General features: G+C 39.1%; 1 protein-coding gene across 1 annotated transcript; it reads left to right on the plus strand.

Moving 5' to 3' along the window:
• Nucleotides 1-293: 293 nt before the first annotated feature.
• On the plus strand, nucleotides 294-9,058 carry LOC135695719 (uncharacterized). Its single transcript, XM_089108918.1, has 5 exons — nucleotides 294-540; nucleotides 2,182-2,248; nucleotides 2,676-5,564; nucleotides 6,039-6,230; nucleotides 7,411-9,058. The coding sequence occupies exons 1-5, from the start codon at nucleotides 511-513 to the stop codon at nucleotides 8,382-8,384; spliced, it is 4,152 nt and encodes a 1,383-aa protein (XP_088965044.1). The 5' UTR covers nucleotides 294-510; the 3' UTR covers nucleotides 8,385-9,058.
• Nucleotides 9,059-11,843: the final 2,785 nt, after the last annotated feature.

The raw sequence follows: 11,843 nt of genomic DNA on the forward strand, positions 1-11,843 counted from the left end.
ATCACGTGAACCTCAAATCATAAATCAGTAAGCACCTGCTATAAAGTAAACAATAAACAATATTAGCATTTATTTTTATTTTACAAATACTTTCTAGATGGTTCAACGTCTGATAGGAATGACAAAATACAGAGTTGAATTCAGCGCAGTGTTTATTTGCATTGTATCTTCTTAAACAAGACTTGTTTATAGATAGCTAACAATCATTAATATCAAAGGCAGCTAGCAGAGGCACTGAAGCAAGTAACGGGTCACTGGGTATCCATGGTATTCTAAAGCTCCGGCGAACCAGTGTTTGACACCAGCGTTGCTCAGCTATTCACTTCAAATCGTCCAAGCGTAGCAAAACTTTTCCTCATTTTTTCAAGGATATTTTGTTTTTCCAGCCCTACGTTTCGAAAAGAGGTTCGAAAGAAAAAAAGGGCTGTTATTATCGTAAAAATATTTAAAATGGTGATTGATTGATTGAGAATGGATGCATGAACATAGTCGATAAAAAACAAAGATAAAATGTTTATAGACTTCAAAAAGCGGATACAGGTAAGTGTGTGGCATATCTCTCTTGAATTTTACAAATACCTTTCCGTTTACTTAGAAGGCGATATCAATAGATACGAACTTCTTCTACTGTTTGCTTAACCTAATTAGTGTCCCAAAGGCGATCGTCCTTAATTATTTTCACCTTTCCGATATATTCTTTACCTGGAAGCCTTTACTAAGATTTTTCCCTACCTAATCTCCCTACAGCAATTTTCTTTGGATATGAGTTAATAAGATTATATGAGATTCCTGATTTTGAACTTTGATCTCTTTTGTATTAGTTCCTTTATTCTTAGTCTTGGAAGATAATTGTAACTAAACCTGACTTTCAATATCGTTGAATCGTACAAAAAGCGGATGGAGTAGGAAGGGTCTATATTTTTGAAACCTTGAGCGTGTTTGTTCAAGCCATTGAAAGAACAGTATGCACCAGATGAAAGATTGGCAAACGATCTATGACCTTAAATGTTGCCTAGACAAACAATTCAAGGCAGCTTCAGATTTGAATGCAACAGAGAAACAGAGGGTTCGACTGTTATGAGAAATGACGCAAATTTGTTTTTGCTGAAATCCTTAATAATAATATCAGTCGCAAAAGACCTCTCCGCGAGCACCGACAAGGGCTAGGTTGGGTTGAAAACTCCAGAAACCGAGCCGGCATCTCTTTTCAGGATCCGTGACCTGTCCGAAATCGCTAATTTTTGCATCACTACTCTCATCTATTACCTTGATTGCCCCAGCTCTCTCTCCAAAACTTTGAACGATGTGAAACAGGATTGCAAGCAACGATTAATGCTTGATATTTTCAGGTCTGTTTTGATCTGGAATCATTCAATAACTATTACCGCTACAAACTTTCCCTTCGATGCTTTAATGAGACAGTGATGTTTAAATCTGCAACTTAAATTGGGCTGTGCCTATGTACAGTATTCACAACATAGTGCCATGATCTCCAGAGCTTTCTACACTACAGCACCGCCTTTTAAGTTTGATTAAACAAGCAACGGGCCTAGTAAAGAACCTTGCGGAAATACGGAGGTGTATAAGATAATAATGTAAACAAGGGGTTTTTGGAAGAGCTCATTTTCCAGTCTACCGAGAATGCCGCTTAGCCATCTTAACCTTATGCAGCCTACTCCAAAAAGTAGAATAGGAATAAAAAACTGCGCAAGTTTTTACTTGTACAAAGTTTCCAACGACCTATTATAAAGTGGCAATTTAACTGACTGTGTGAAGATAAAGTGACTTCAGCTATGACATACTAAAGCTCAAAGCATCAATTTCATGTTAAAATTACGGATCGGGCACTCTTTGGAAAGGTTCAAGCAACTGAAATTAAAAGCCTTTCTTTAGAAAGATCTTTAATGAAGCCCAACTTCAGAAGTACACGAGAGTAAATGCTCGTAATATTTTACTCAAATTCCTTCTTCAATTCAAACTTGACCATAAGTTGCAAAGATAATCCGAGCTTGTTACTTTGTCATTAGCACTCGGAACCCAACGGCCTCTCACTTCCTACAAGATCATATGACTGTCTAAAAATTGTCGAACGATCGTTCCAAACTTCCTCCATAAACATTCCTCTTATTTGGTAGATTTTAATCACAGAGTATAAAGATTTTATGTTTTGTCGCATTTTAGATTAAGCATCTGCTCTCCTTGTATCTGCTGGCGGTGCTGGTTTTTTTATCAACTGAATGTAACGCAGGTGAGGATATAGTTATAATTCTTCAAATATGTCAGTCGAATGGAAGGATGCTTGGGAGATATTGTATGGCTTTCGAAGGGGAAAGCAAAGATCACTTGCCAGGCTATATCAAATTGCTCATATAAAGGGCACGTATCTTGATAGAAATCACAGACTATTCAAGAATGATTATCAAAGTTTAGATGCATTATTCATAAGTCTAGGATTGTCTTTATAAGTTAGAGCTTTTGTATTATCTGCCATCACCCTGGTGGATTTGGTGCATGTTTTTTAACTTCTAACTCGTTGACAATAAATTACACTGACATGGAAGTGGTACAAAACAAAGTACTGCACCCTGAACTTGAATTTTGGAGCAGAACAAGTTCCGTTCTTAGAAATGTTGTCTGGCCAATGCGGATTCTTGCTAATTACCTCCTTCTTTCAGATAATGCCAAAACCGAACACAAGCAAGCAAAAGAGCACGATGAACAGAATAAAAACAGAGACACGGTCGAGATTCCAGGGTTGGGGATCGGTGGGCAGATCGATACGATGCCGGGTATCGGCAACGAGAACTCAATGCAAACAGATTCAACTGAGCCTTTTATAAATCAGTTGGAAAACATAGTGAACAATCATCAGTACCACGTGAAATTAGATAATCCATTTGACGCAATACATTTGCCACACAGTGGGCCACCTGTCCATCATCCCGAGCCTGATTACCATATTCCAATGCCAGAGTACCATCATGAGCAGGAGTACCATCACGAGCCGGAGTACCATCATGACGAAACCGAAATACATCACCATCACCACCATCCAGAACCCGTGCATGTGATTCACGAACATCCCCCACCCCCACCTGAGCCTGTATATATTCCGATACCTATTGTTCAGCCCCCACCTCCACCTCCGCCCCCTCCACCACCACCCCCTCCTTGCACTGTTACTATCCCAGTGGCTATAAAATTGAAGGGACAGCTAGCTATCAAGATGAAGTTCAATGCTAATAAAGACAAAACTGTGGATGCTATCGGGCCTGTAAATGTAATGAAGGCTGCAGCAAGAACAGTGCTTGAGTATCCAAATTTCAGATTCACGCTTCTAGGGAAGGATAAAAAGGCTGGTGCAGCTACTGGGGCTAAAAGAGATGAAATTATCAAAGAAATTGGAATTATAGAGAAGAAGGTCCAAATACCAAGTCTCTTAGTACCAGCGGCTGCATACAAAAGGGGTGTCACGGTCAGCTTACCCAAAGGCCAGCACGCATTCTTGAGATGTACGGATAAAAAGTCTTCGGAAAAAGGCTCAAAGTCGAAAGAGCAAGACATATTTGTTACCGATGATAAGAAGAAGGACCCCGATCCCATTACAATGCACGCTCTTAAGCCTGATGATGAGAAAAACACAAGTGAAGATGAAAACAAGAAGATTGTGAAAGTAGCGGCAGAGAAAGACAAAAAAGATGAGAAAGAAAGCAAAGAGGATAAGGAAGGAAAAGAGAAGCAAAAGTCCGATGAGAAAAAAGACGATAAGAAAGATGAAAAAGACGATAAAACAAAAGCAAAGAAAGAGAAAGATGACAAAGAAAAGAGTGCAGAAAAAGAAAAGAAAGACGAGGACAAAAAAGAAGCTGCAAAAGTAGATGACAAAGAGAAAGAAAAGGAAGATGACAAAAAGAAAAAAGCTGAGCAGGACGCAAGTGAAGACAAAAAGGGAGAGAAGAACAGCGACACCGAATCAAGCGAGGAAGCTGCATTCACTAGCAATATTGGTAATACAGAATTTGAGCTAAAACTGCCAGAGAATATTGAGTCATATACATCAGAGAACGGTGGGCAAGCGAATAACGCAACATTTGATGGTAATTCGGGAGAGAAAAAACACACAGCTGCAACAACAAATGGGCAAAGTCCGCAAACCACCGCAACAAAGCCAGAAAGCTTTAGTCAAGGTTTCTCCGATGCAAAAGTTTTCGAGAAAGCTTTAACAGAAGAAAGTGAAAAAGCGAGCAACGACGATCAATTGAAGAGGCAATTGCTGTCTTTATTTGATAAGGATATGATGGTGTCTTTGTATAAGATGGCAATTAAGGATCTAATGAGTGAGCTGGGATTGCGAAGCTCAAACAAACTTGAATCAGTGACGAGTATCAGGGGTAAAATTAATGGGTTACAGAAGCAACAGGTTGAGCTAGAGCATCACTATCCAGGAATAACTAGGAGCTTGGTGACTTATAACCAATATCTGCCAAAAATACAAGGGTACCTGAACAAGATTACAGTTGGGGACGAGGACGAAACCACTGATGACGTAACGTCACAGATCGACAAGCGGTCGAAAACAGCTGTCCCTGAGCTGAGAAAGCTCATCGAAGAGCTGAAAAAGAGAGATTTTGACGATGAGAAGTCGTATTACCAGGTGGATGAGAGTTCTTCGAATGACGACCCGTCGTATGATGATTGCGTCGATGAGACCTGCAGGCATCAAAAGCAGATGATCAAGACAGCACACGAGTACTTCGGTAGCTTAGATGCATTGGCAATGAAACCATACGAGAAGTTCTACAAGGGAGAAGAGCCAGCTTCAAATCATGTTCATAAAGGAATAAAACGATCTTCAAGGAAATCTAGGTTTGTGAAAAGTAAAAGGCCCACACCAGAAGATGACGAAGAAGAGAATGCCTTGTTAAGAGACACCCTTTTTAAGGCATTAACGCAAGCCTCCGGGGTTGAAAATCCAGAGGCGATAGTTCAACTAGCAGGCAAGCTACCAAAGGTTCCAGTGAGGATCACACTTAATCCTAGGGGGCCATTGGCAAAGCTACGACGTCCTATCCAGATTGATCTACGACCGTCGTCAGAAGAAGATGCAACTCCAGAGATAGTGGCCCGAACAAGCCCGGGCGTTAGCGTTTCCGTTCCAAAATCGATATATCAGGATTCAGAGGATGAGAGCCATGACATCAACAAAGATGCATATGCTGATATCAAACGGAATAAGGTTCCGCATGCAAAGCGGGCAATGATCGGAAATCGACGCGGAAAGAAGAGGGGATTTCATAAATGGATGCAGAAGGGTAGATTGCACAAAAAAGCGAGAGCAAGACACCATATAAGCCAAAAGGTACAACGAAAAAACCACCATAAGAAAGTGAAAGTAGGGAAGAAATCAGCGAAAAATAGGCCGTTCCCAGTGATTAAGGAGAACACAATGTCAGCAGGCCTGAATACTCCAGACGACACTCCTTCCACTATCGCTGAGAACGTCCAAGGCCAAAGTGACGTCAAAGCAGAAGTCAACGGACCCAAGGACCCTTACACAGAAATTGGTATGTTCTGTATATTGGCTTAATCACTACCGATATTATGAGGCCAATTATGCGGCCAGGATTCAATTATACAAGAAAAAATAGCAAAATAAAAAAAATGCCCCCTTTTGAAAAGGGAGGAAGTGTTCATTCCCATTAGCCCTCTGTTTCGATGCCCTGAACTTCAATAGTTAAATTCAATCCCACAATATACTCCACTTCATTGGAGAAAACGTTTTGCCAAACTGCGCTACTTTGCAACTGAACAAGAAGGAGAATTGGTAACATCTCTCTCTCTCTCGCTTTAAACATTTATCAATAAAAAAAGGTTTATAATACCCAAAATGTGTAACGATGAGTGAGGGTTTCTACAACGAGTTCCACAAATGCTCGAGTCTCTAGTTTCTGTAAAAGAGGGAAATTTTCGATTCATTTCGATATAAAAGTATTCAATTAGACTTGACTGCTTACAATAACAAATTTTACCTTGTTTAGGCCTAGCAGATGAAGCACTTCATAGTCCAAAAGCACCTGAGAGTGAGTCAAAAGATGCTGAGAAGGAATTTGCTACAAACACACATATGGAATCAGAAAGCCAACGCGAACTTGTGAGTGAAACAGCTGCAACAGGAAATGTTGCTGGTACAGAAAGAAGCAAGGGTAGAAGCGATCCATACGCTTCAATGGGTAAGTGAGAATCCAATTTACGGAGCTGATTAAAACGTTTACAGGGATGTTGGCCCTTAGAACGGATAGTCTCTCCTTTCAAGCCATATCTATTTACATCTTTTTAGTAAAACCACCCCTACCCAACCATTTATTACTGACTGTTCAAATGCTTAAGGGCTTTAAATCGTCGACTTTTCTCAAATTCGTCTTCGACTATATAGACAAACAAAAGGCGTCCAATGATCATCATTGATGGAGCAATTTCCCTCCCTCCATTATAGGGGACATGCGTTACAATTTCTTTATGCTTGTTCCTGTAAGTCCTTTAATACATAGCACAGTGTGCATGTCTGGACGAAAAGCTGGGGTGCACTCCATCAGAACCTGTTTCATCCAGATCTACATCTACGTCTACAAATTATTGTCTGCCTTCTATAGAGAAAATTCTGACTGGGGATCACTAGAGAATATTCTGTTAGAGAAGCTTTCTAGAGATAAAACTTTATACTTAATAAATTGATCAACCCTCAAACTGCTCTTTACCTTATTCTTCTGATATTGAAAATTAATGCTAAAAGCAAAACCTTTCTCAAGTTAAGTAATATTGTCACACACGCAAACTTATCATACGACATCTTTGTGACAAATTCTTGATCAATTTTGTCGGACTACCTGCATTGTGGCCAAACTAGGGAACATTTTGTGGAACTATTGTGAAACACAAATGTCATATGTTAATGTTTTATAGCTTGGTTGTACCTACGCCTACCTCTAGGCTGAAGGTAGTTACAGGCCCTTATTCAAAGCATTTAGAAATCACTGTGCGTGATCATACTAAAAAGTATGGTATTGTATTTGTGTGTGTATTGGAGTTCTTACTGACAGCTATGCTTATAGAGATATGTCTTGGTGCTTCCTCTTGATGTGATCACACCCAGTGATTCCTACGCCTGAAATTACAGAGAACCAACGATCAATTCCCCTTAATCTAAATGAAAATTCGTTCATTGCAGAGACCAGAACTCCAGACCCTTAAGTCTGTAGTCTGCAACCCTAACCAATGAGACATCCTGGCCTCGCACATTGCAAAAGAAAGACCAAAGTACTTCTTGAAACGAATAGCTTGCAAGTGCCTTGTTTTATTTTCAGGCGTAAAATAGAAATACAAAGCATGAAAATGTCTCTTCGTTTATTTCAGGAATACCTGTGGCTGAAACAGAAGATCCAGGCTACAGACCATCAAAGAAGGCCACAGTAAATGGCCTTCCGTTGACGAACCCAACTAAGAAAATCTCACAGCCGAAAGGTGGCACTTCAGCTGTTGGGGGCAAGAAAGACCCGTACCTTGATATGGGGACACCTGTCCTTACAGCTGACAAGAGAGCTCACGACACCAAGTCGTCGCAGGTATCCTCGAGATCTATCTTACTACAACATAGCAATGGCACTGTGGTGTCCTCCGATCAGCGACAGGGGGTTTCTGAAGGCAAACGAAATCCCTACTCAGAGATGGGTGTTTCAGTGGATTTTCCAGAGAAGAAAAGCAACTCTAATGGAAAGAAAGAGGGGAAAGGGACTAATGCGATGTTAGTGGGTGCCCCTGTTACAGAACGAAGAATGTTGATGAAGCACCAGGATCCTTATGCAGATTTGGGGTCTTCGTCACTTCTTGACAACGATAAAGGCAGCTCAAGTAAAAAGACAATAACAGAGCCACTGAAATCAAAAGCAGATGTTGCTGAACTTACTGAAAAGCTTAATAAGTTACTTGAGAAAGCGAGAGAGATTTCTAAGGGCCAACAAACGGAAGACGGTCAGCTAGGAAAGATTAATAAAGGCAATTCAACGACAGCTATTAAAGATCCATATGCAGACGTAGGGTCGCTAACCAAGAAGACAACACAGAGTTTACCTGGATCAAAGAAAGATTTCGACACAAGCACAGCAGAAGAAGAATTTGACGTGTCTACGAGCGAGCCAAAAAGCAATTTACAAACAGGCTCTAGCGATACTCCTGCGCAAGGGATCTCCGGTAATTCGGTAACAGGCATGGCTGAATCAAAAGAAAGCAATACATTTTCGACAAAAACACAAGAAAAAGTGGCGCAACACAGAAGGAAGGACCCATATGCAGATGTAGGCAGTGCTGTTGACATCAAAGAGAAAAAATGAAAAGATTAACAGGACATTCAATTAATGCCAGAAGAAAGACGCTTTAACAACTGATGTCGCTTGGGCAACAAAATTTGACGTGATTTTCTGCAAATCGAGAATGGGACCTTGTAGTTTTTATATTTAACGACAAGCTGCGATTACAGAAATTTGGAGGTTTCTTTTCATAAGGGCATTGTGCAAAGGTTGCTGGCTAGCTTCGGAAACAGACTTATCTGCTAGGGGGATATGCATAGGCTTTCATTGTTTAAATTTCTTCTTTCCTCAATTCTCTTATCAACATATATTCTGGCAGCAACAAACAATTTCTTGCTGTAAAATTTCAGCGTATGTCTTTGACACACAAATAACTTTATGAAAAATCTTGTAGGAACCGTAAACTTGTTTCTCTGCAGTGCATTGAAATTTAGGTAAATATAGTGCATAAACTCGTCATAAAACATACTTTGGCACTCACGATCTCGATAAAGCAAACCTGATACCATAGATGACGTCACCAGGAGTAAATCCTTAGAGAGAGTTTCTAGGATTGCAATTTGTTTAGTTTTATCTTTGTATCATACCAGAGCATCCATTATCATATTTGTATTAACAATTATTTTTGTTATAGACTTCAAACTTTGTGTATACCAATCATAGTAACAAAATGAGCAATATAAATATTGTTTTTAAAAGTTTTTAAACTCTTTTCTGAATCTCTGCAACTTTATTAGGAAAAGGGCGTGAAACACAAGCAGATCAAATTCACGTCATGCGAGCAATGAATTGTAAATAAGAATGAGGAAAATTGTGCACAACAGTTCTTGCAAGCGAAGAAAGCTGTGTGATTCCTCAAAGAAAAGCTGTGTATCAAGAAAGAAATTGCTTATCGAAAATTTTGAACAAAAGTCACTGTAATATTGTATACTCGCACAGCCTCTACACTCTTCCGAGGTAAAACAAAAACCTGTTAAATGCTATCCACCTGAAAGATGTATTCAATCATTGCTAAAAGTACTTGGAAACCCAATAAATTTGCGCTATGTTTTTAGATTATCCAATTCTTTTCCAAATACCTCAATTTCCGCACCCCTCCCACTAAACGATGCTGATAATTTAGAAAATATCATAGAAGTCGCAGAAAAAGTACTTCCTAATCCACTTTGTTGTTTTGTAGTAAACCACCATTGCTCAAAGCTGGGAAGGGGAATGGCTAAATTTGCCCTTTGAAACGTGACGTTAGTGTACCAAGACATATGGCAGGCAAGGTTATTCACCTAAAAGGCATAGTTATCTCAGAGTGGATCAGTTTTAACTCGGCTATCTTTTAACTCGCCTATGAGTTAGTGGAAACAGCAAACCCAGACAACTATTGACCCAACTAACAACAACAACAATTACAACAAAAACAACAACATCATTATCAACAACAGCAACAATAGCGTTTTAGAAGTAAATTCAAGGACTATTGCCACAAATGCAAATTTGCAAACAATCTTTTGGTGGTACAAAACTTGTAAATGGCTTTGAAAAAAGCAAACATTCAGTAGCAAACATTTAAATGAAAACATTTAAATGTTTGCTTTTTTCAAAGCCATTTAAATGCTAATTTATTTCAACCTGGAACGGATACATTATAACAAACTTTTGTTGTAACCCGGGCTAATGAAAAGGCTGCCTCACTTTGTAGGATTGTCGCTACGGAATAGAAGGGGGAATACCACGGATTTGGCTAGGATTGCATCCACACTGTCCAATAGCATTTCGCGGAGCAGGCAAAATAGGAAGTAATTCAAGCAATGTCCTGCCTAGAATGGTTTTGTGTCAATAGAGCTAGCTGTACACTTACGTGACAAAAGTATTAGGACGATCGCCTCAAAGCAAATGTGATTAACCCTTTGCTCACAGAACAACATAGAAAATCGGTGGAACACAACAAGATTGCTGGTTGAGATTTTCAATTGCAATTTTACCCAATCGTAAAAATAAACATATATTCAATAAAGTATTAAAGAATTAACTTTTTAGACAATTGCTTTATTCATGTTTTGTCGTATGGCCTCCAAGAATCTAGGCAGCCACCATTTGAACTGGAACTCACTGAAATAATTTTCTAACGAAATATCTTCGGATACAGGAAGAAATCTCAAGAGATTTTAGAGAGCTTATTTTTGGTCTTAGAAGATTTAATTTCTTGGATTTTTTAATGAAAACATGTTGTTTTCAATTACATCAAGGCTTTGACTTTGACGGGGTTATTGAAAGACCATGATGTAATTATTTTGGAAACTTTTGTCACAATTGCAGCATAACTAGGTTTATTGTCTTGCTTAAAAATAAATTGCCTTCGCAAAGAATCATTACTTGTTTTTGTACTTGCCTGGGGACCTTCCAGAAATAATTGGACAAAATATTCATCATTGATTGACTTCGCACACAACGCCAGCTTGCAGATGCCATTAGGCCCAATCAAAAGTCGGCCTGCCCTGGCCTACCATTCTTTTAATTTTAGTACGCATTGTTAACTTATTGTTCTTGTAAATAACATATGTTGTAGACTTGCTGCAACCAAACTTTCTTGCAGTTTCAGCAAACAAATGACTCGCTAGATCCAAATTTTTCATTGCTTCTCATTCTCTTTCTGGTCGTTTTTGTGTTTTCTACATTGAAACTAAAACATTGATATTTTCCATTTCTCCTTGACATTTTGTTACCTTTCTATCATAGAAAGGTAGAACTTGAATTTGCTACGAAATGCATTTTGCTGACGCCATTTCTAGAACCCCACCAAAACAGCATGATTTGTCCAATCAATGTTAGAATGCTAGTTTTTGAACCGCCATTTTGCTACTCACCGTCTTCATACTTTTGTCACGTAAGTGGATATACGAACAAGTTACATACGAGAGCATCCATAAAATATATATAAAATAAATACACAAAGAGCTTAGTTCTACAGAAAAACGTAAGACTGCACCAAGTGATCATGGGTTGAAGGAAAAACATAAATCTTCAAGGTAAATATCGATTGTAGGCTAAAATTAGATGAACAAACAAGGTTTCAAACTGAAACTGATGTATAGTTGCAAATGTGCGAGAGTGAATCCTTCACTGGCTGAACATCTTAGATTCGAACTTTCGATTGTTTTAGAAACCTTGCTAGGTCGAAAGGTTTGTAATTCAATTCAATTTCCGACCAGGTAACAAAAAAGTGGGTCGCTAAAGTGCAGTCGTCCAACCGGACCGGATAAGAACATTTTTAGAGGAACCTTGTAGGATCAAATTAATTGTGATAAATTTATATTTTACCTCTGTTTTAATGCACTGGCTCCTGCAGTTTTTGAATCTATGATTTAACAGTTTACAAGAAAACTGACAGGTACATCTCTTTTTTGTGTTGGTTGCCAGTATCAATTGAGCGGTTGCTAGGTATACCTGGTAAAGAGGCTCTTGTTGACAAACGAGGCGCTAGCACAAGGC

The sequence above is a fragment of the Rhopilema esculentum genome, chromosome 2 (genome assembly GCF_057945365.1).
Source record: "Rhopilema esculentum isolate cy_ngs chromosome 2, ASM5794536v1, whole genome shotgun sequence".
NCBI classification, from domain to species: domain Eukaryota; kingdom Metazoa; phylum Cnidaria; class Scyphozoa; order Rhizostomeae; family Rhizostomatidae; genus Rhopilema; species Rhopilema esculentum.

What these genes read in the sequence shown, in the direction of transcription:
- LOC135695719 (XM_089108918.1), top strand. Translation starts at nt 511, where the DNA reads ATGTTTATAGACTTCAAAAAGCGGATACAG. An exon ending in ACTTCAAAAAGCGGATACAG is followed by an intron (nt 541 to 2,181) that starts GTAAGTGTGTGG and finishes GTCGCATTTTAG; the next exon opens with ATTAAGCATCTGCTCTCCTT. An exon ending in ATCAACTGAATGTAACGCAG is followed by an intron (nt 2,249 to 2,675) that starts GTGAGGATATAG and finishes TCCTTCTTTCAG; the next exon opens with ATAATGCCAAAACCGAACAC.